Raw genomic sequence first — 25,478 nt, forward strand, 5'->3', positions numbered from 1 at the left:
AAATGAATAAAATATTTGTTTCAAAGTAATCTCATGGTGCTTCTGAGCATGTAAGGCTGGTTTTTCCTGGATTTTCCTGGTGGGTGGTTTTTTTGTTGTTGTTTTTTGGTGGCAAGGTTCCGCTCATGTTTTCTTCTGCTATTTCTGCCACCTGATCTATTTAAACAAGATATAATGTAGACTGTTGCGTTTTTAACAGCCTAAAAGACTGTAGTGTTACTATCTGTAAGCCGTGGTGTTCTCCTGTAGTGTTTCCTTTTTCATAAGCAAAAACAACAATGAGTCCTTGTGGCACCTTCGGACTCCTCATTGTTTTTGCTGATACAGACTAACATGGCTACCGCTCTGAAACCTTGTTTATAAGGAATCAGTCGTTGCTCTATGTCTTGGAATAGGAGTTTCATGACTAATGATGATGGTGCTGGGATGTTCTGAAAATTATTTTGGGGTTTTTGCTATAATATTTAACATTTAATTTTTTCAGTTACTTGATTAAAGCCCAAGAGCTTCGCTCCTCTGGAATCAATAACTTTGGAATGAATGTAAATTGTTTTTAATGTGTAACACATGCATTAAGAAATGTCTCATGTCTTAAAACGAACCACTCCTAAAATAAATCCTGCATCTGTGCAGGACCCTTGAGAGTCTTATTAATATCACAATGCAGTAGTGTACACAATTCAGCAAGGTGACCAAAATGGGCACTCTTTAGTTATTTTTCATGTTTGATTTGCTTCTCTGTGAATTTAATGTAAAGGTGGTTATGTTAAGCTAATTGTACTTCGGCTTTTTATATTCTGCTGCTGAATGGAATCACGTAGAAGGTCTTTTTTTTTTCTTTCTCCGAAGAATGGAACATTTGACCAAAATTACCATTTTTTTACTTTAGATAAAGAACCTTGCTGTCTATTACAAAAAGTGATTTATTAGTACATGGTGCACACTCTTTGAGATACAGTGTCTGACTAGCCAATGAGACATGGGTAATCACAAATTGTGATGCCTGCAGAATCAAATTATATTTGACATTTAATATAAACCCAAACACCTAAATGCAAAATATGACCTCAATAAAAAAAAGCACATGATTTCTAGGATGAATTTTCTCCTTATCATAAATCTACACTGTGCAAAATGACTGATCCTTATGGATCAGAGTTCTCATTGCTTTTCTGAGATGTCCTACATATTGTACTGTCTCCAGCTATCCTGCTTGCTGTTTCTGTCTCTCTGCACATATGTGCCACCCGCCTGCAGAAGCAAGTAAACAAAGCTGATCCCAGGGCCACACTTCGATCCCTGAAGTGGATTCTGACCAGGAAGATTTCTTTTGTATAAAAATAGATTGCACACCCACTCAACTTTTGCTGCAGAATGTATGTCACTTCTGAGATCCGATGCTGTACAGTTGGTACCTTTAGTATTGTAATTCACTGGTAACCTCTTAACCATGTATTGATGTCCAGTACATACCCTCTGAGGAAAACAATTCAGAGCTGTCGTTTCTGTCTCGAACTCTGACTCATATAGCATATCAGTGATGGTGGTGAAGTAGTTAATTCATTTTCCATCCATAATTTTTACTTTGTAAAACCAATTTGACACAGTCTAGCAGGGTGCTGTTATTGAAAAATTGAAGCACCAGGTGTGATTAAATAAGATCATACATTTCATTCCCTCTTTAATTTCACATCACTCTTCAGCAGCTGTATCTTTCTGCTTCCTTATAGTTGGAGAATGCACTGCATTCATAGTAGGCATCTCACCGCGGTGGTAGCATGCGCCGTCAGGCTGTTGCGAATTGAATCTGTTTGTGCACACAAATTATTTATTGTTTGATGGACCGGGTTTATTAATCTGGTGGTTTCTCTAAAGAATGAAATGCTTTATTGTAATATGGACAAACCTGGCCTATCTCTCAGCAGCTGTGAAAGATCATGCATTCAGCAGATTATAGGTGCCATTCCACTGCATCGGGAAGAAGAATTCAGAAGCCTGCAAAAGAGTTTGGATCCCCTTATATGCACTGTGAAATGCTTCTCTGCAGGGGGCTCTCACATACACCCTCTTCACTGGGATTCCATTGCTCTCCACAGGCACAAGAACAGCAGGAGCTACAGTAGTCTTGAATAGAGACTGGGAGTGGCTAAGTCATTATGCAAGGTAGCCTGTCTCCCCTTGTTTTTTTCCTGCAAAACCCCCCCCAAGACGTTCTGGTTAAACTTGGATTATTGCTGTGCACATTGTAAGATGAGCTGTTGCCAGCAGGAGAATGAGTTTGTGTGTGTGGTTTTTGGAGGGGGGGGTGTGGGGAGGGGGGTGAGAAAACCTGGATTAGTGCTGGAGGTGACCCACCTTGATTATCATGCGCACTATAAAGAGGGGTTTCAAAGGGGGATGGGCTGTTGCCAGCAGGAGAGTGAGTTTGTATGTGTGTGTGGGGGGGGGGGGAAGGGTGAGAAAACCTGGATTTGTGCTGGAAATGGCTCTACTTGATGATCACTTTAGATAAGCTGTTGCCAGCGGGGGAGTGGGGTGGGAGGAAGTTTTGTTTCATGGTCTCTGTGTGTATATAATGTCTTCTGCAGTTTCCACGATATGCTATGCATCCGATGAAGTGAGCTGTAGCTCACGAAAGCTCATGCTCAAATAAACTGGTTAGTCTCTAAGGTGCCACAAGTACTCCTTTTCTTTTTACGAATACAGACTAACACGGCTGTTACTCTGAAAGTAGTCTCAGGGCTGCCCTAACTGGTACAAACTGCTGTGGTGGAAGGGATTCTCCCTTTAACCCTTGCTCCTCTGCCTGAGTGGGAGCAGAGGTGGTATTTGGCCCACATTTACCATATATTTAGTTATAACATGATGGCAGGTACTAAAAAGAATGATGAGTGATATTAGAAGACTAATTGGATTCTAAGTAAACCTCTGGTAGTTATCCCCAGATACCTGCTACATTTCCAAAACCCGGCTGGCCTTACTCCACTATAGCCAAAAGCACCAAATGAACAATAAGATAGCTAAAATCACCAGAGGAGAGTGGGTTCTCAGCAGTGTACTAAAGTTGTTCCCTCATGCGTATTGATAAGAAGTGAGTGTGTATGTGGCACTGACAGGGTCTGAGCTGATCCGGTACAGCTGTGCCAAACTGAACCCGAACCATGAGCGTCTGTGTTCAAGTTGCCAGCGTTGTGACATGGTTTGCGTTGTACATTATCACACTGTCATGTCAGCACAGAAGAGCCCAATTCTTGGTGACTCATCCCTGGAATATGCATGACAGAAAAGGGCTGTTGTAAGCCTTTCCCTTGTTTCACCCTGACTATACGCTATCTACTGGGCTGCCGTTACACCCAATGATTATATCACATATCCTCCAAAAGAGTAAGCTAAACTGAATGAATGCCACTTTTTACTTCTGAATGAGAGCGTCCACAGAGGTTTAATGCTCTTCAACTAATGTGCGTGTACTTCACAACTGTAGTTAACTCATCTTAACTTTCCTGAGTGTCCTTGTGTAGACATGCTTTTAGAGCTGAGTGGGGAAAAAAGCCATTCCACCTGGGGAGCTCAATCCCCAAGCAAGAGAAGAGGGGTACCCGGCTTGGTCCATGGAACAGGTTTGAGGGGTCTAAGAGATGTCATGTGTCCGATCTTAAAGAGGGACCTGCCATTGAGCATAAGTGCTCGTGGGATGTCTGACTCCTCTTAACTTGGATTCAGGGAGCAGGATGAAGATCAGTTTTTCATTTCTCCCAGAGTAGACCGGGCTCCCCAGGTCTAACCCCAGTCAGATCAAAGTGACTTGCATATAGTGCAAGACTCCCTCTCCCCCCCACCTCCCGACACTTACACCTACCTGTCTTACTTCATGCACGAAGACATACTCTTTGGTCTGAAAGAGGAAAAACACTGCATTCTAAAGGAAAGTGTAACCAGGTGCTTGAAGGGCTGGAGGGCTAGTAGTGGTTGGCATGCCTGATCCTCTGGGCCCTTGTTTCCCTGGTTGAGGTGCCTCAGTTTTTGAGGCAGTGGGGTAGGGAGACCTGGGCCCTCCCTCTCCACTGATTCCCAGCCCTGGCTCTTGTATGAGTCGACCCCTGAACAGGGGACCCTCCCAGCAGGGAGTCTAAATCCACTGGCCTGAGCTACTTCCTACTGCTGTCCCTTCAGTTTAGGGCATGACCCTTATAGTCCAATTCGCTGGAGTGGCTGGGCCTCCAGTAAGGCCCCTTGTAGGTCTTGGGCAGCACCCTGCTGCAGCGCCGGGCTCCAGCCATAAGTTTGGTGAGGCTGATCCCCACTGTGTCTCTGGGCTTCAGTCACCCAGTTATTTCAGTTGCCAGAGGCTCCTAGGGCTCCTCCGCAGTCTCCCTTGGCTGGGGAGACAGTCCTTCCTCCCTGGTGGCTGCCTAGGCTGGCAGGCTAGTGACCCTTCCCCTCAGGTAGGGAGGCAGCTCACCCACCAGTCAGCCCCCAACTCAGCCCGGTTGTCTCCTTTTCTCCCCCTGCAGGCCAGGCATTGGCTGCAGATATAACAGGGCGGGGCTATTTGGCCCGAAGGCTCTCTTTAACCCCTGCTGTGCTGGTAGGCAGTTTCTCTGCTTCATCACAGAAAGTTTTCCTTTACATGAAAAGAAAATTAGTGAAACGATTTTCTTGGGGAATGGAGGAAACAGTTCTGACCTTTCTTTCCCTGTGTGATACAGATTAAGCGCTGCAGATTCATCAGAAGTGAAGCCAATAATCAAATCAGTGGTTGGAACTGGCTGTAACTTTGTGTGACTTTCTACATAATAATTACCATATGCAATGGGACTCATGTCCAGTAAATTCTGACATGGTGACACTGTCGGCTGAGAGATGTTATTGCTGATATAGACAGGACTATTACTTGTATGTGCTTGCTTTATTTTTCTCAGGCATTCCCTTATATAAAATGAAAAAAATGTGTGTTTTATGGTGAGTGAGGTGTTAAGAAGGGAGATTTTTCTTTTGTGCTGTTTCACTTTCCTGTCCCCATGCAAGACATTCAACTGTTCAAAAATCATGAGTCAGACCTCCCAAAATTATGAATCTGTCTTAAAATTTTAAGATTTAAAAAGAAACCCAAATTTTATTATTTTTTATTTGTCTTGTGGTTTTTTGAGCCTCTTGGATGTGCTTGAGGCTTGGTTTTAAGCTTTTCTCCCCAACCATGAGAGCTAAAAGCTTGTTTGTTTGTTTGTTTTAATGAAAGTAGAGATTATGACATCATCACAGATTCCAGCGGCTGTTGCTTTAAGAAAAACACTAAATATCACGTTACTCATAATAATATCATTAAAGTTGGCAACACTGGGTGCCCTTCCAAAGCAGCAGTTTTACTGCCCTGGCGGAGCATGTTGGTTCCTCTTTTACCTGCTTCACTGTTATTCCTTCCTTCCAACATGTGGCATAACGCTGCCCTTTCTCTCTCACACACCTGTCAGCTGCTTTCACCACGCTTGCTCTCATGAAAATGCCCGTCTTCGGCTAACTACTTCTATGCTATGCCCTTCACTCACACCTGCCCTGGGATAAGATGCTTCACCTGAATATCTGCTTTACTTCCTGAACTGAGAGACAGCCACATTCCAAAGGAATTCTCCTTTCCTGTTTTGTTAACAAAAACAAAACAGATTTTTAAAGAGATTCAGTGTTTTGGAGGGAGGAAAAAGGTTGGAGTCCCAGACAGGAAAAAAACAACCATGAAAAAATAAATCCAATGTAATTGGAGCTATAATTAAAGACCTTTATTTAAAAACAACAACAACAACAGATTGAATGAAAGAAAAATATGTGCTTTTCAATGAAGTACCTTTCGGGAAGATGTGCTTGTGGCTAAAGCCGAAAACTGTGATTCAGGACATCTGGGTTCTATTCCTGGCACTGCCACTGACTTTGTGTGGGACACTGGACGAATATCTTAACCTTTCTTTGCCTCACTCGCCCCATCTGTAAAGCAAGGACAGATGACCCCTAGCTCATAGCGGTGCTAAGAGGTTTAATGTTCCTTAGTATTTGTAAGTGCAGTGAGGTGGAAGTTCTTTTGATAGAAGTTGCTACAGTATTGAAATCTTGTTAATGTATTACATGGCTTTTCAGAATTTACTGTATTAAGATTTATATCTTTGAGATAAAATATTAAAAACTTTGTGAACCTATTCAATATATATATACCATATATATAAACCATATGTCTATTTGTTGTAAGTATAATGCATCCTATGGCATCTCATAAGAGCAGGAGCTGCTTCAGAGGGGAACTAAATGGGTTGAGATCCCCTCTTAGCCTGGCTATTGGTGGCATTAATGCACATTGTTGCACATTGCTTTTTTTAAAAAGTGGCATTAATGCTTGCGAAAGTTGCTAGATCAGTGGTTTTTAACCTGCGAGCCGCTTGCAACCCAATCAGCACACTGTTGCGGCCCATGTGACATCCTCAGGGCCATACAGGTAGTATATATATATTGTGTGGATGCAGCTCACCTAACATAGAGAGCTGCATATGCGGCCCACGATGATAAATAGGTTGAGAACCACTGTACTAGACTGACAGTCCTGGAGACTGGACTTTATTTTTCTGTAACAGCAGTGCAAGTTTCCCCACTCTTTTCAGTCTTCGTGCTCAGTTATGATGGTAGTTTTGTGATAGTGGCGATTCATAGACATTGATAATGACAGTAATTGTCATTGGATCAGAGAGAGAGAGAGAATGACTCTGTAGTTAGTGGTAAGGGCACTCACCTAGAATGTGCGAGAGCCAAGCTCAGGTTCTTGCACCAGTGACTATTCCTCACACAGTCAGAAATGGGGCTCAAGGTTTATGTACATTTCCCAGTGCTAACTGTTCACACTCTTATGTGAGTGGTTTACTGTACCAAAGAACCAGACTCCTAGCACCACTGGGGCCAGTGAAACTACTGCATAAGCAGGAAAGAGCTGTTCAAGAAAAACACTTAAATAACTGAATATTGAAGAGAGGAAAAATCAGAGCTTAACATTGGTTGAGTTTCAGTAGAAGTAATGAAGTGTGAAATGTGCTATTCCCAACCAGTACACCATGCTGCTTTAAATTACAGAATATATAATTATATAGCATTAAAATTCCAGTGCATCAGTCTTTGACAAAATATGAAATGAAAACAGACAAATGCATGAATCTATTTATGAGACAATTATTGTAATAGGAATGGGTAAGAGTGTAAACCCTAACCATTCTCATTATTTTAAGACTGTGCCCTTAGGATCCTTTGATTCTGTGCCCTGGTAAATATTCACTTACTGTTGCGAACCAATTTAGTGAAGGCCAACAACCTACACACTACATACTAGCTCATCTAAACTAGGATATGCACATAAGCCCTAGAGCTGCTTACACACATACACATGGTGTTGCAATGTCTGTGAACACATGGGAGATTGCAAGGATGCACATAGGATTGGTTATTCCCAACCAAATCATTGGTCCATCTGCACCAGTATTGTGCATCTGGTAGTGACCGGCATCTAAATTCACATTAATCCATTTAACCAAATGTTTAATGCAACAATGCTCCATGTCCACCACTCCTGGCTCTTGTTTTAATCACAAAATCCTTAGAATTGGAGGTACCATGATACATTTGCAAATAGATGGCAAATGCAGAGTTTGCCTACATGGCAGTAAAACACCCATGGCTGGGCCATATCAGCAGACTCGGGCTCATGGGGCTCAGGTTGTGGGCTATAAAATAGCAGTATAGAGGTCTAGATTTGGGCTGGATCCTGGGCTCTAGGACCCTCTCCTGGTGGTGTCCCAGAGCATGAGCTCCAGCTCAAGCCTAACGTCTACACTGCAATTTTATAGCCCCGCAACCCAAGCCCTGTGAGTGTGAATCAGTTGACACAGGTCAGCCGTGGGCATTTTATTGCAGTGTAGTTATACCCATAGAGTTTTTATAGTGCCCACTGTACAACTGGGGGGAAGAAGAAGAGAGAATTTCTTCCCATTCTCTTTAGGAGAACCTCCACTCTGAAACACCATTAAGTAGTTTATACCCTAAATCTGTCCTCCTGCACCCGTAAATCTAGTGGAACTAATCCTCTGGAGTCTAAGTATCTCCTATTTAAACTTTTTAAAGAGGGACTGGATTCCTTAGGAGGCTGTTAATGGTATATATAGTCTAGATCAGCAAGTTTCAAACTTTTTTCAAACTTGGGGACCCTTAAAAAATTTTGCATAGAGGTACAGACCCCTTTGGAAATCTTAGATATAGTCTGCGGACCCCCAGGGGTCCACAGTCCACAAGTTGAAAACCACTGATCTAGATAACTAGCTCAAATGTAGCCCAGGCCAGGAGTGACCAAAAGTTGTTTGGTGACACATTTGAAACTAATTAACGTTCTCACTAGTTCTCTCATGAGTAGGCAAGTATCCACATTGCAAAGCCATAGCTAAGGACAGAATGGCCCGAAGACTGAACCACCATCTCATTTCTAGACTAGGATCACATTGGTGGAGTTGTCACATTGGTGCAGTTGTGAGGCTTTTTTCCTGTAGCCTATCTTTTTCTTGTCCAGCTGAACAGTGAACTTAAATCCGCAGATTTTCTGACATGTTTCATAAGCACTTAATTAACTGAAGCAAATAAAAGACCAACTTTCTTCCTTCCTAGTTCTTGGTAATAAACTGAGTCCCTAGACAACCAATGGGATAAAAAGTGCACACATAATATGTATTCTAGGTAGAACAAAACAAGAGCTCACAAAGTTCAAGAAGGAAACAGCGTTGTTTAGTCTCTGGAATGCTTATGAGGCTGTGCTCAGAGGTAGGTTGATTTTGGTAGGGTGACAGAAGAAAAAAAGGAAATAAACTTGGAGCTTAATGACCTTTACAGGAAAACAAAAATTTCAGAGGGAAAACATAAAAGATGACAGGTGCTAGCAGAACACAAGAAGACTGTGAGCTGGGGAGTGAACACGGGGGGGGAAACCCACATGGAATATATGATATTGTTAATTAAAAAGTAACACATTTGATAGAGCAGTTAATGTGACATAATCACTGGTATTAAAACAGACCGGGATCTCACTGTTTCTGACCCCTCAACTAATAATAAAGAAATTTGTACATTTCCGGCAGAAATTTTATACATCCATCAACCCTCTCTGTAAGCGGGAGGAAATTGTGGAACATCTGGGACACTGAGGAAAAGATAAATATGGCTATATTACACCAGGAGGAAGGGGCTGCATTATTCTTAAGGACTGGAGGAGTGAGTGACTCTCTTGTGATTGAGATGATTGATTGGACCTGAATGTTTGTTCTGGCCCTAGTATTTTAAGTCTGGGAATAAGGAGGAGGCTTCTTTTGAAAAATGTGTTTTAATGTACATTTTTTAACGTGGAATGCACACAAAACGAATTATCGGGAATGAGGCTCCATTTCCCAGCAGTGGACCAGTGATGGCAGAGCCAGTCTGTAAATGTCTTGCTCTTGCCCTGAACAAAGAGAGTTTCCTAGGAAAAAATACTCAGTGTTGGAGAACAGTCTCCCACTTGCCTCTTCTGAGTTGAAGTGTGTTCAGTACGTTTGGCATTTTGTGGATGCCAACCCCTATCACTGAAAGACAAGTACCAGGATTCTGTTGTCATTTGGACATTGCTTCATACCACTCACCGTAACCATCCTTTGTCTAAAACTCTACATCTAACCAAGTTTGTGTGCTTAAGCAATAGGCAATCTAAAATATAAAAAAATGTTGTTTGGAATTTATGTAATGACTGTCTCACCCAAGGGATTGGTATTTTGAGGTCTTTGCAGTGGTTGGCACTAAAAAGTCAACATTTGCTAAGTAATATACAGCTATCTGGGAAATCCATTGTGGGTTTTTTTTCCCTCCCCTAGTCTTAACACCAGTGATACCTTGTTAACTGTGTGATAGCATTTGGCAAATGCTGACCTTTTAATGGCTTTATTATAATACTTAATAAAGCATAGTGCATGGTAGTGACCCAGTTATTGGAGCACATTATAATGGGAATAAGAATTCAAATGTATTGGCTTCTGCCAAAAGGATGTACGTTATTCCCAATTTCTTGGGTCATTGTGAGGAGAAAGTAGCATATGTTTATGGTATTTTGGTATGATGTTAGTTCTAAAAGGTACTGAAGTAAAGGTTGGTTTTTTGATACTTAGGATATGATTCACCTCTGGAACAGGAGGTGGGGTGGTGTTTGTACCACTGCTACCCAGGTATTCTGATGTTGGAAACTGTCTTTAAGTTGCAATCAGGGATCCATAAGAACCTTACCAGAGAACTGTCTGGAGGATGAACTGGTTCAGTGTTTCTCTCTCTAGCCAACAATACTTGCCTTTGGGACAGTGCTGGCCCTCTAGCACAGTGGAAGCTTCAGGCACTTTGGGTTGACATAACCACCCTTTCTGCTTCCTGGGATATATTAGCCAAAGGAATTCAACCTATCCCTGAGCTAGAGCAAGTTCTTCGTGGTCAGTTTTTAAAAATGACGAAAAATTGCCCAAGTCGTTTATATATATCCTTTCTAGGACCTGGGTAAAAAACCCAACAACTATATTTTATGCTCTTAAGCTTTGTCTGCTGGTTTTACAGAGACAGTAAACAAACCCTATTCCCAGTGCTCTGCTGACAATACTGATGATGGTGGTGCACAAATTAGGAGGTAAACAAAAAGCCATGTTCATTTCAAGCTCCATTAGAAACACAGGCAGAAAACAATCAATGTCTCCCAAACACAAAAGGTCAAAATTGGTAGGCAAAGAAACTTTGGTTTTCAAGTAGCTAAGAAAGGACTGCATACAATAGACTCACTCTCCCCTTCTTTTTAATTGGCAAGCAAGAAAAACCTGCTGGACAGTGTAATGAAGAATATATGAAAAATAAACAACTATCAATAATCATTTTTAGAAGAGAAATACACTGCAAGTGTCTGATAGTGATTAAATTTTTGCATTTAAAGGCTGCCTTTCTATTTTAAATCTTGCCTGTAGGATTTTATGGACATTCAGTAACATCTATAGTCTTGGCCTGACACGTATGAAGGATCATTCTTTTGAAGAGCATAATCATAAGATTTCACTCTGACATTCTATTGGTGTAGTCTTGTATAAGAGTCCTTGGGGGGCCTTTTAATCGAGTTTTAAACTTTGTTGTACATCCAGGATTAAGTCTAGAGAATTCATGTGTGTCATTTTGTTATCCAGTTACGCAGCAGAAGATGACCAGAAAAACAAATATGATTTTATGTAGTGTTGTTGTAGCTGTGTTGGTCCCAGGATATTACAGAGACATGGTAGGTGAGGTAATATCTTTTTTTGGACCAACTTCTGTTGGTGGAAGAGACAAGCTTTCAAGCTTACCCAGAAGTTGGTCCAATATAATATAATACTGTTTTTTTAATACATTTTCATTTTACGGTAACATGCATTCTTCATCCCTGACAACAATACATGTTCATATGTAAATTTGAGATTTAGTTAGCATCCTAAACCAAATTCCACATGGCTTCTTCGAGTTATATATTACAATACAATTCTGAATTAGTGTGAGTGCCAAATTCTTCAAATATTAACACTTACCTAATTTTATTAATGTGAACAGTCCCATTGAAGTAAATGGAGCTCCTTATTGAAGTAAAGTTATTCATGTGCTTACATGTTTGTAGGATCAGTACCTTAGTTTGTGTGCCAATGGATGTACTGAAAACTTATGCCTGTATTACTGTGCCATGATACCACTGTGACCAGTTGGGTCACAGAAACCCCCTTGGGACTGCCACCTGTTGTGCTGGGCCTACCTCTGAGCTCGTTTTCCTCAGCAGCTTGGGACTTCAGTACCTTGGCTGGTTGTGCCAGACACACTAGCCTGCTACAAACACAGACCCAGGTCTGAACCACATCCCCCAAGAGCTGCAGGTTTAACTGAAAACAGCTTAAGAAATACTCCTGTCTCCAACACCCAGATACCCAGTTCCCAAGGGGATCCAAACCCCAAATAAATCTGTTTTACTCTGTATAAAGCTTATAAAGGGTAAACTCATAAATTGTTCACTCTCTATAACACTGATAGAGAGATATGCACAGCTGTTTGCTCCCCCAGGAATTAATATTTGCTCTGGGTTAATTAATAAGTAAAAAGTGATTTTATTAAGTATAAAAAGTAGGATTTAAGTAGTTCCAAGTAATGACGGACAGAATAAAGTAAGTTACCAAGCAAAATAAAATAACACACGCCAGTCTAAGGCTAATACAGTAAGAAACTAAATGCAGGTAAATCTCACCCTCAGAGATGTTCCAATAAGCTTTTTTTACAGACTAGACCTCATCCTAGTCTGGGTCCAGCAATCACTCACACCCCTGTAGTTACTGTCCTTTGTTCCAGTTTCTTTCAGGCATCTCTTTCGGTGGAGCCAGCTGAAGACCAAATTGGGGGGTTTCCAGGGGCTTATATAGGCTCTCTCTCTTGTGGGTGGAAATCCCTCTCTCCCCCTGTGTAGAATCACAGCTACAAGATGGAGTTTTGGAGTCACATGGGCAAGTCACATGTCCATGCATGACTCAGTTCTTTACAGGCCGACGCCATTGCCCACATGTTAGCCTGAACGTTCCCAGGAAAGCTCAGATGTGGATTGGCGTCTATCAAGGTCCATTGTTAGACAAGTACTCCCAATTATTTGAATAACACCTTCACGCTATGTTAACCAAATCTGGCCTTAGGTGCTTTCTACAGCGAACATTTAAATACAAGCATAGAGCCAACGCTCATAACTTCAGATATAAAAATGATATATGCATATGAATAGGATGAATACATTCAGTAAAACATAACCTTTTGTAAAGATGTGTTACATGGCATATCTAGCATAAAACATATTCCAGTTATGTCATATTTACATTCATAAGCATATTGCTATAAAGCATTATGGGGTGCAACATCACAACCACTGCTATGGTTAAAGATATGTCTGTACTCACTGTAAATCCTTCCAGCATAGAGTAGTATCTTAAATGCTGCTGATAATAAAACATCTCACTCCTATAATACCTTCCAGCCAGTGATCTCAAAGCACTTTAAAAAACATTAATGAATTAAGCCTCACAGCACCCCTGTGAGGGTTGGTATTAGTCCTGTTTTACAGATTAGGAAACTAAGGCACAGAGAGAGGAAAGGGTCACATTTTCATAGGTGATAGTGCATTTACAACTGTGTATATGATGTTGAGACTGGCTAAAAATCAGCTCCAACAAAATCATGGTCAAGATCTGTGCAAGAACAGAATTTGGGAGTGTGGACAGCATAGGTAATTGTAAAAGGCGCTTCAGAGCACTACTCAGCTTTACACCTTCTTCCAAAACAGCTGCATCTCACGTCACTTCTTTGAGATGTAGCTTGCACTTCTTGTCATTATCTTCAATGGACATTAACATTTTTGTTTAATTTGCCTGTGAACCCCAGAACACCTGTGCCCGTCCGCCCATGTAATTTGTCTGTCCTTAGGTTCTTGTCCTAAACTTCCAAATATCGCAGTTGTTCGTTCCTCATCTCTTTCTTTTATTGATCATTTTTAGTTGCATTTTATATGCAGAGAAAGTTAATTCTGAAAAGGTAGGGGTCCATAGTATCCTTTCATAATGATTCCTTTATCTAGTCTGCTCAATTTTCAAGTTACAAGATGACTTTTTTTCCTAAAAATCCTCTGCAAACTCTGTCTGATTCTGCTTTCTCACTCTAGCATAATCACCAGTCGTATTGATTCTGTAATCAGGACTTACTGTAGCTGACAATATCGTAACTGATGTGTAAGGTGGAATATAGACATCAGATCACTCTTCCATATTTGCACTGGCTGTGTATTACCAACAGTACTAAAATCTTGTTTTGGTCAGTACAATATGCAGCTATTATTCAAAGACACGTAGAAAGCTGATATATTGAATTCTATTTTTTACAAAGTTACTAGGATCTCTCTCATTGCATGTTAAGGTTTGTCTCTTTGCCTTCATAATTGGCAATGCTGAGACTGTGACGTTTGTATTTAGTGCTTTCTGTCCCCCTGTTGTAGGTATTTATTTACTTTGTCAAAGTTCTGATTGCACCCTCCCTTTCAATCAGTTCTACAAATCTGAGGTCAAATCCTGTTTATCTTAATCATGAGAAATTAACTTCAGTATGACTCAGCATTTGGCCTGCCGATTTTTGTGTTTGCCTGTTAATAAATTATGAATGTCCTATTGCAAAAGTCTGCCTTCCAAAACCAGCATTCATGACATGTAAGTAGTAATGTTTTCAGTGAAGCTTGAGGGCATATAGTGCTTTCACTGCGTTCTAATACAGTAAATTCTTTCACAAAGCTTTTACTCTTTTGCAGCACAGTTAATTTTACATTTCATTTACTGACACTGGAATACACTTGGGTTTATAATATTAGGTAGAATGAGTTTATGATGTCACCCCTATTTTTAGCATGCTGGAGGTGGGGAGAGAATTGAAGCGTACTCTTGTAGAGCTGAAGGCTTTTGGTGGAACTTGGAGACTCTCCCACAAAGGACTGAGGAAGTGACATCCCTGGTTCAGTCAGCCTAGAGGGAATGGCTTTTCTCTTTAACATTTCATTGTAATCTCTCTGATGATACCTCCAAATGTCAGTTCACACCTCACAGCTGAAGTTGAATTCCTCCCAAAATAACTTCTGATGTACATAAGTTTTAAAAATTAAAACTCAGCCACATAAGATGAATGCACATCCCCATCTGAAAAACCTGATGAAATTCTGTTATACTCTTAGTTGTACTGCAGTCTTTTTGTTTCTAATTCATCTCCTGTTCTTTAAATGTTAGCACCAACATTGGTGGCTATGAAATGCAACAGAACGATTAATACCATTGGTGCCAAAATGCTTTATTATATAATAATTATCACTATGAGTCTTTACTGTTCAGATGTCCCCATCCAGAGAAGTCTGAGGCTTGGCTTACAATTAACAGTTAGGTCAACCCAGGTGTGTATGTCAGGGGTGTGAAAAAAACCCATCCCACTACCCAGCATAGTTATGCCAACCTAACCCCGAGTGTAGACAAAGCTATGTCAAGAGAAGAATGTTTCCATCAACAGAGCTCACTTTGTTCAAGGAGGTGGCGTTCCTACGTCAACAGAGAAACCCCTTCCTTTGGTGTAGGCTGCGTCTACCCTATGGAATTATGCCAGGATGGCTATGCCGGTAAAGTGTCCCTAATGGAGACATACCCTTAATCGCTTCGGTTTCAGGAAGGAAAGGAGTTAGGATTCTATTTTTGTCCTGGTGGTGGTTTAATACCGAAATGAACCTCTCTTGATTTAAAAGAGCTTTGGTAGCTTTTCTAGAAATAACTGAATGTTCTAGCAGCTCAATCAGGCACCCATTGAAGTCAATATTTGGACTCCCATGGACTTCTATGGGTACTGAATTGGACCCTGTGGTAAGGTGGAGGAAGGGAATAGTCATAAATTTTTCCCATCATGAGTAAGGTCCCATCACAAGTTAGTTGGAGGCAAAATGTTCTGAGACAGCTGCATGTGTGTGGAATCTTGCCTGACTTGCGTTCAGAGAAAATAATATATTTAGACCATAATGGGAATTTGCTCTTTTGTCCTCAAGGGAAACTATTCTATTGGGAAACAATAAGTAAGTCAATTCCATGTTCCTCATTTTCTACTTCCTGTTTTTTTTTTCGCTAGGTGATACAGCAACTGCTTGTGAAAGGTTGGAATTAGCACTGCAATGGTATATAAGTGCACAAGACAAGGGTGACAAATAATAAGAGTTTCTCCAGCTGCTTGTGCCCATCCCCCTAATATTTGCCTTATAACAATCTCCCCTTTCCTATGTTGAAAAAGTAAATTATTTGTCACAGTGTCCTCCTGAACCCTCCCTATGTAACTTAATTTTCTCTGCTGGCTTGTTTCTAAAAGCTATCTCTTTTGATTGCTGTCCCCATCTGAGATATTTCAGGCTAATGAAACAGTGTGGTTGTTTTTACCTCCGAAGTGATATTTCTTTTCTGTTGAAGAATTTCACACAATTGAATGAAAATAGAAATCTGAGCAGATATCTCTGCTAAGCTGCTTTTAAAAACAGAACTAGCCTAGTAAAGAACTTGTAAGTATATGCTGTGCATTTTGTGAGCATAGCCTGATAGTGACGTTTTATTAAAATGTTCTCTGTCTCTACGTATTTTCAAAAATAGCAACTTAAGGAATCACAGAGCTGTTGGGCTTTTCACAACAGAAACTGTTACAAGACTGAATGTAGCAATTCCCCTTCCCCTGCTCTAAATACACTAGTAAATGATCACAGACATAGGGCCCCATCCTGCAAACACTAATTAATGTGTGCAGTACTTACTGTGGTGAGTGGCTCCATTAAAGGCATAGGCTCTGTCGCCATAGTAAGCACTACACCTAGTAGTAAATGCTTGCAGGATTGACTTCCATGGCTGGTTATGAATGAAAATGCAGTACAGTTTTTCTACTGTAATAGCTGTACTATGGGGCATCCAAACAAGAGTTGTGCTGGCCATTTTCCAAGAGCCAGAGGGCCATGTTTAATTGCATAAAATACATCATGCTTAAGTGCCTCATCTTTAATATGAGATACACCCTCCTATACAGAGTCTATGGGTCTACTCAGATCCAGATGGAACACTGCACGCTGAGTCCTGGCAGTACAGGCTGTATTATGGAACTCCGTGTTTGGACACTGGATTACACTTTGCCAACTCCTGATTAACTAAAACTATATTGAACTGCTTACAAATTTTAGGAATAATAAATAATTTTTTCTGGCATATCTGAAGACAGCTACCTGCTGAGGAAGAAATAAATAAATTGGCAGTCTGCTAGGAGAGAAAAATATGTAAGTCTTGCATAATGGTAAATTTTGATTTTAAGCGAGAAGATTCCTGTGTTATGTAATTTATCTTTTTGTGTGCCTATCTCTGTGGCGTCTGGGCACATGATCTATGATAACATCAACATGTTAAAATATGTTACCAACAAGAGATTCAATGGCAATGCCTACTGTAAGTGCCCTGTAAGCATTTTAGTTTTTAAATATCTTAACTAAACAGACATCATGTTAGGTTGATCTCATAATTAAACTTACAGTATAGCATTTTAATGTCTAAGTATATGGAAAGGTTTTTATTGAAAGGTCTACCACTTTAGAGAGCATTTCTACCTTAAAAATACAATTTAATCTTCGTGATACTGTTCAGATTGTACCTGGAAAATGCTTAACTCTCCGGCAATTTTGATAAGTTTATTAACTATTAGTTTGGGGGGAAAATAAATTTGGAGGAAGGAAGTGGGAGACATTCTGAAGATGGTGACCAGCTTTATTAATCATTAATATGTATTACTGCAGCACTTAATGGCTCATCTGAGCACAGGGGAAATACATGCACATAGTAAAAGGTAATTGCCATGCCAAAGAGCTAATAGTCTAAAGACCAACGGGTGAAAGGAAGGAAGTATGACTGTAGAACCTCAGAGTTACGAACATCAGAGTTATAAACTGACCAGTCAACCACACACCTCATTTGGAACCGGAAATACACAATCAAGACGCAGCAGAGACCAAAAAAAAGAGAGAGAAAGAAAGCAAATACAGTAATGTGTTAAATATGAACTACTAAAAAAATAAAAGAAAGGGAAAGCAGCATTTTTTTCTTCATAGTAAAGTTTCAAAGCTGTATTAAGTCAATATTCAGTTGTAAACTTTTGAAAGAACAGCCATAATGTTTTGTTCAGAATTACAAACAACCTCCATTCTGGAGGTGTTCGTAACTCTGAGGTTCGACTGTATCTCCATGTTATCAGCTGAGGAATGAAGTGACATAGGAAGTCTGTGACAGATCCATGAGTTGAATCCTCAATCCAATGCCTTAGCCATAAGACCATCCTTCCTCTCTGAGGAAAATTCCTTTCATTAATATTTTTCAGATTGGACTTGGTAATAGCTTAATTGCTCTGCATTGTTGAGATGTTCTCTAAGCATCTCTGTGGGCAGAATTCAAAGAAGTGTTCAATAACCACATCCTCCTTTGAAGTCAGTACCTCTCAGGACCCCAGATGGGTGCTCTTTTCAAGAGCACTAAAAAGGCCTGTTAGTGTTTCTTTTTCAATCTATCCGTTAGGTGAAGACGTGGAGTAGATGTGATTTATTAGCTAGCTCCAAAACAGATATCATCACAGATCTCATCCAGGCTCCAGCAGTTGCCAGGGCTTTGTCGTTTGCCACATGAAATCCACATAAATCTGACTCAATATTTCTGGTTAATTTTACTAAATGAAATTGCTGAAGTGACAGTCATGGAGTGATTAACAAAGTCTGTAAATCTGAAGTATAAAGGTTGCAGGGCTGGGGGAATGAATCAATGCTACTGTATTTGTGAAATAGAACAATATAAAACTTAAACTATGATATAGCCCAATCTAAAATAATTGCTCTTGGTCACCAGCATTGCCATATTCTATTGCGCTATTAACAATGAGAGATCCATTTCATTTTTCTGATATGCCATGCCACTAGTTATCTCGTGAGTTCTCAGGAAGGATAGTAATGTGTGTGTGCATATGCATCTGGTATTTATAGAAGACTTTTTTAATGGTGCTAAAAACTGATTTGCTCAGCATTCCTCAAAGCTGCAGTGGTGTTTTTTGTTAGTAATCCTATAAGGAGGGTTGGCGGTTTCCAAAGTAATTAGAACCTTGGAGCAAATAAACACCAAATGAACCCTCTTCTTTTGAAGTCAGGTTTTTTTTTTTTTTAATAGCCCTGCTCTGCTATAATTATGTACCAGTCATTATAACATTAAAAATCATTTTAAGTGAATGAATGCTATTTTTTTTGTTTTTGTTCCTTGCTAATTATGAACTAATTATAGTTTAGGGTGGCTTTCTAAAAATTTCATCTCATTATAATAGCCGTTGGCTCTGACTGCTTCAGCCTTGAGTCTGCAGGAAAAGAAGCAGTTCAAAGTTTTATCAATCTAGGCTGACTCGAAAATGGCTAATGGGTATTCTAGTGGCTTGTACTACACCCTTAGTTACAAAGAGTTAACAGACGCTTTGGTTTAACTCATGTTCATTTAATGAATGGGCAACAAGTTACATAATGTGCTGCATTATCGCATATCTGTGAACCCTAAAGGAGGACAGTGACAGAGACATCACCTGTTAACGTAGGGAGGTAATTGCTCTTCACTATGAACACTGCTGAAGAAGTCAATCCTTTCACTCCCATTAATAATGTTAGCAGAATTAAATATGTATCAGTTACACCTGTGCGAACAAATTAGGTATAGGAATGAAAAAAACCCGCTTGCCTCTCAGATCCCAGCTTTCGTTTTCAAGGATGGCAGTTAGAAAAACCTATCGTTTTACTTATAAACTGAACACATACAATCAGGAGTACCTGAGATAAAATAAACATGGAAACCTGCAGTGACACTTATTTTTAATAGACTCATTTTTCAGAATAGAATACGTGTAAATCTTTAGCCTTCAAACTCCTGCACCTATGTCGTCTTAGTGCCAAATTCCCTCCTACCAAGAGCTATATGTAGCTGACAAGCACCGTGGGACTAACCTGATATTTTCACCAAATGGTACAGGCAGATTTTTATAGATACACTGTAACCTTATGTGCTTCTAATATTTGTAAAATAAAATTCAAAACCTTTTCAATATATATTTTTATAGCGTTGCCTGTGGCGAGAATTTTTTTGTATTTTTCTTTAAAGAGAGAGACTTAGATCTAGCAAGGCAATTTGCTGGAACATCATTTACTGCTTCCCAACCAGTTGCCACATAGTGATCCTAGAAGTGACTTTGAATACATTAGGCTCATCGTGTTCTATCCTAGAGTATGTTTCTCTGACTCAGGTTTGTAAATGCAACTTAGTGCTTCTCTACCCAGGGAGTTATTCCAGAATAGCTATGTGACAGACTGAGAATATCCTGCTATATCCTAGACCAGGGTTTCTCAAACTTCATTGCACCGCGACCCCCTTTTGACAACAAAAATTACTACAAGACCCCAGGAAGGCGTACCAAAGCCTGAGGCGCCTCCCCCACCCCCTTCCCCGCCCTGGGAGACACCGAAGCTTGAGGGCTTCAGCCCTGGTGGTGGGGCTTGGACTTTGGCTTCAGGCCCGGGGCCCAGCAAGTTTAACAACAGCCCTGGCAACCCCATTAAAACGGGGTTGTTACCCACTTTGGGGTCCCAACCTACAGTTTGAGAACCGCTGTCCTAGACACACCTTATTGAATAGAGATAAACTTTATTGAATTAAGTTAAACCTTATTGAATTGGGTTTGGTGCCTATGAGGTCTATGGTACTGAAAATGCAATTGTTTATGTGTGATTGTAGGATTGTATGTAACTTTACTAGGGACGTGACTAATATAAATGTTAGGAACTTCAGAGGACTTTTTGGGACAATGCATGTAAAGTGGCTTTTCTAGAAAATGTCTGGTGGGTGAGGGGATGATCCACTTCAAATCCACTCTTTTGAAACTACGCCCAGGGGAGGAAAGCCAATGTCTCTTAATTACCTGCTCCTGGAAACTCCAGATCCAAGACCCCTGAATTGTATAAAGGGCAGGCTACACATGTTATGAAAGTGCTAATTCTGAGCTGAGGCTGTGATGAACTTATGACTACAAAGGAAACCCTGTGGTGGGGTGTTCAAAGACTGCTCCTACCAGAGCCCATGTTAGAGTTGGGGTGATGTCTAGTACACTTATTAGCATGTGTGTAGGTTCTTTTATTGTTTTCAATATGTTTTCTTTATAATGCTTTTTATCTTAAGAATAAAGTAGGCTTGTGTAGGAAGTGCTGTGTGGTGCCTTGTAACTATAGCAATTACGCCTGTTAACCATCTCTGAAGAGAAAGCAAGCAGGTGCCCTTGGGCAAGCTGTGTGTGCTTCAACGTGAAGGCAGGGAGCTGTGCTACCTGGAAATACCCCAGTCGGAAGGGGGAGAGATGTGAGTATCCTCCCAGAAAGACACTGGCTGGAGAGCCAGAAGCCTGAGGGTGGCTGCCCTTGCCAGACCACTGAGAGGAAGCACAGGTAAAGTGCCCTGACCTGTGACAAGGTATTCTTTCTGTGTGCGGGCGCTCTTATTCCAGAAGTCTGAATCCACTTCCAAAGCAGATTAAGTTAATTCAGAATAAGATGCTCTTATTCCAGAATAAGAGCATCCACTCATGAAGTAAATCAGGAATAGTGTATCTGCTTTAAATTCACATTCTACCTAATTGCAGATTAACTTCTATGTGTCGACAAGTCTTTAGATAATCCATGAGACCGTTTGCATCTTAGATATATATTTTTTGCAATGTTAACGGCTTTAATCAAATCTTTTAGATTTGCACTCGTATTCATGGATTACAGTGTGTATTCTGTGTGTCACCTTCAGCATAAACTCTGTATTCTATTTTGTCTTTCTTACTTCTCAGATTCAAAATGGCATCTGCTATAGGAAAGGTTTGGGTATGTATCATGAAATAGAGTAGAAGGTATTTGGTAATAGCTTATTGAGTAATTTGTGCTTAATGCTGAGTCCTTTATTGATAAATTTGTGCTGGGTAAGTGTGAAAATAATTTTTAAAAAAGTTTCTTGAGAGGCTAGGTCAGGAATTTCTCTCTAAAACTCCTCTTGCTGCTGCAGAAAACTTGACATCCGCTTTTTTTCATTTTTGCTGAACTGAGAGTTTCTGAGCATGGGGCCTTGTTTACACTACAGGGGAAATTCAATCTAAGCTATGCAATTTCACTTACATGAATAGCATAACTCAAATCGACGTAATTTAGATGTACCTAATGCGGGGTCCACGCTACGCAATGTCGATGGGAGACACTCTCCAGTCGACTCCCCATACGCTTCTCAATCTGGTGGAGTACAGGAGAAGACCCACTAAATCGACCGCTGATGCATCGATCACTGCTTGTCGATCCCCCGGTAAGTGTAGATAAGCCCTTCGAAAAAGACATGCTTCGAGGACATATATTGGTTCCTGTGTACTGAAAAGAAAGGGGAAATTGATTTGGAGGAGAAAATGCAGCTTCCCAAAGGAATGGAACAGCTGGTGTGAAGGTGTAAAATAGTGCATTGGTCCTTCATGAAGCAAATCCCACATATATGGTTGGAATGGGATCCTGATTGTTGTTACCTCACTTGGCTACATGTAGGAGAGATGAAGTAAAGCAGAAGTAGTGAGATTCTCCAGACCTTTTTTTTTTAATAAATATTGGGGCTGTCAGCTAACTGCCTAAGAAATGCGCACATACATACCTGTAGAGAGTGGGCAAAACAAATCACTCAGATTCATGGCTGGTGTGCAGAGAATAAATAGTCCAAAGGAAAGCTGACGATGACATTTTCTCCATCAAAAAAAAAGGGGTAAATGTGAATTGCTCTGTTCTTGTTAACTTTACTTGCTTTCAAAAACATATTAAAATTTTAACAACTCAGATGTGATTAACAACAAGGGGAATGAAAAAAACTACAGATTTGTGTTTCATTGTGTCCCTTGGATTTATTTCTTAAGAATGTCAATTGTCCGTATTGATGAGAAATTCTAATTTGAATTTTTGTTCAGTGATGGAATATACCAGTGTGCCGCCCAGTTCTAGGCAGGGCTGAGACTAACAGAACACAATTATTTATATTGTTGCAGAAGTTTTAAAGCTAACATCACTGGATTAATAATCAGAGGTTCCAACAATGTCAGAACATAGATTCAGCAAAGACATCTGTTATCCTCTGCACATCAATGGAAGAATAATAATTAAAAAGTTAGATGTTTATAAATATTTAACATTTTTTTCTCTCAAAGGAAGAAATTCACCCTTTGCAGAAGGGCAGTACATGGGATATACACCATTTAAACAGGGATGAATTTCAGTGATCATCCAGACTCTGAAGAGTACCCTTAACCCAATATGCTTTTGGGGAGAGGGGGTAATTTCCAGCAATCTCTATCATAAAAGAAAATCAGACAGTGAGATGCTGCCTACATTTTACTTAAGGGCTCCCACAAAGAAATGCGCCATAGGCAAGAAGTGTGAGGAACATAATACACTTTCTTATAACCACAAGCCAGGAGAGTAAACAAATTATATGAACATGCAGTTTGCTGGAGATGTTTACAATTTTTTCCTGAACAGTACTTTCAGTTGGATAGTTTGAGCAGTATATTTAGGATGTGTGCTTGGAAGGGCAGGGATGGTGGGGTTTGAAGACCATAGATGATATCTTAGGGGAAATTATGAAAAGTACCTGCCATTCTTATGAGGTCTCATGCATTTCAAAGGATGTGCTCTTCAGAAGTATGCTTATCAGCCCTGGGTTAAGTCCTCTCTGGAGTGGCCTAGCAGTTTCCCGAGAGGACATAAAATAGAGGTGAGACAGTGAAATCACCTGAAAAGTCTCTTCAGTTGGGTGGCAGAACTTTAACAGGAATTCCCGCAAAGCTCCCTCTAACCTGTTACTGAATGAGCCCTAAACAAGTATAAACTTTGCCTTTTTTTCTTGAATATCCTGATCATTTTGACACATTAGTTCCATACGAAGCACCTAACTGTGCATGCTCGTGCTCTGCACCTTGCAGGATTTGGACTTAATAGGCATTAATTCTGGTGTGCCGTGCCTTACTGCTCACTTCACAGGGTGGACAGCAGGGCCCTTCCTGTTTTCCCATGGATCTATCTACATTCTCTGCAGTAGTCAGGAAGTGTGCTTTATGGAAAAGAGTGAGGAAACCCTTTATTGTGCATAAATAATAAGTTCAACACAGAGTATCATACAGTAGTAGTTTATGTTACTCCCATAGGAAAGGTAGGATAGCGTGGAAAAGAAATAGAACCAATATAATTTAATTGGCTTTTTGTGCCTTCTTTTTTTAGGATCTTCTGTATAATGTGTTGCAAGCATTTTCTTTAATGATGGCATGGCGCATCCTGTTAAATAGACTGGCTGCTCAGCTAAATGACCCTGAAGTGGGTCTGCAATTAGTGAAGCCAGAGAAATTCATGTTGCACCTGACCAATAATACAACAGTATATCCAACCAGAAAATACACGTGGCATGATAGGTGTCAACTGAGGGCAAACCTTCCAAAAAGAACACACTTCAGCATAGCAAAACTGAACCAGCACTGTCGTCTCTGCACAGATTTCTTAGGTAAATCATTTAATTTTTTTGAGCCGAGTTTTGACAAATGATCATGTTATTTAGTTGTCGCACTGTTAGTGATATCTACCTACCTGCCTCACAGGGTGTTTTGAGGCTTTGGGTATGTCTTCACTGAAGAATTAACTTGAGTCAAAGGCACCAACTTTCATTTTTCTGTGTGGGTGCTCCACCTCTGCTCCGCCCCAAGTCCCTGCCCTACTTCATCTCTTCCCCCAAGGTCACACCCTTTGCCTTGCCTCTTCCCACCTCCTTCCCCCAGCACCTGCCGCCGAACAGCTGATCAGTGGGTGGCCGGTGGGCACTGAGCACCCACTATTTTTTCCCCCCAGCGCACTCATGGAGTTGGCACCTATGACTTGAGCTGTGTATGCTCAAGTTACTCCTCTTGAGTTAGCCTACCTCAAGGGAGAGCAGCCACACTGCAAAATAATACTAAAGTTATTGTGTCCACACTAGAGCTGTACTCACTTGTGTGGCGTGAAGACTTCTGAGGGCATATCCCATGATTCTTAGCATTGCACTATGCTGAGCTCCACTCACTGTTTCATAGTGCATTGTGGGAGAACTTGCCTAACCTTTCTGGGCACATGAGGCAGTTGTGGGAAGACACTGGAGGACTTGCAACAGTCAAATGGTGCTAGCCTTTATCTAACCTGCAAAGGGGTCATGTTAGCAGGTGACAAATTGTGCTCACTCACTCTTTAGCCTTTGCCTTTCTGACACCAGCCAACTCTAGTTAAAAGCATTACCATGCCTGAGGTAAGGGGTTTTGTGTGTGGACAGAAGTCAAGGTAAAGGGTAATGCTTGAGTTAGCATTTGAGTCAACTTTGCAGTGAAGACAAGCGTTTTGTTTATGTTATTAAGGTACTCTGAAATCTCTAATGGAAGGGCTGCAAGGTATAAAAGTTATATAATTGCGGAAAGGTAATACTTTGGTAAAGTAGTTTAAGATCATAAGAGCACGTTCCACTAACTCCTTGATTCCATGTCCTCTTCTGCTCAGTCTTTTGTCGGTTGTTTGAGTTGATCAGTCACACAGATAACTCTTTTTGTCTTCTCAAGGCCACTAGCATCTTTGATACTCTGGACTTCTGCCAGAGTTTTCAAAGGAAGGAGTTGGAGGGCATCTCCTCTATTATGCAGACATCTGAACCCCATCTTTCAAGTCCAAAAGTCCTTTTAGTTATAGATCT

The 25,478-nt window shown here is 40.6% G+C and overlaps 1 protein-coding gene across 4 annotated transcripts in view; it reads left to right on the top strand.

Annotated features, from left to right (window-relative positions):
- SAMD12 (sterile alpha motif domain containing 12) overlaps window positions 1-25,478 on the top strand; it is a 228,781-nt gene that overhangs the window by 138,148 nt on the left and 65,155 nt on the right. The window contains exon 5 of one of the 4 annotated variants that reach the window (XM_043539156.1): window positions 15,757-16,291. The exons of 2 other annotated variants lie outside the window; for them this stretch is intronic. In XM_043539156.1, the coding sequence (XP_043395091.1) occupies window positions 15,757-15,836 (80 nt within the window). In that variant the 3' untranslated portion in view covers window positions 15,837-16,291. Of the gene's footprint in view, window positions 1-15,756; window positions 16,292-25,478 lie in introns of those variants that run through there. One more of the 4 variants, XM_043539155.1, reaches the window with a different exon arrangement.

This window comes from Chelonia mydas, chromosome 2 (assembly GCF_015237465.2).
Source record: "Chelonia mydas isolate rCheMyd1 chromosome 2, rCheMyd1.pri.v2, whole genome shotgun sequence".
Classification (NCBI taxonomy): Eukaryota; Metazoa; Chordata; order Testudines; family Cheloniidae; genus Chelonia; species Chelonia mydas.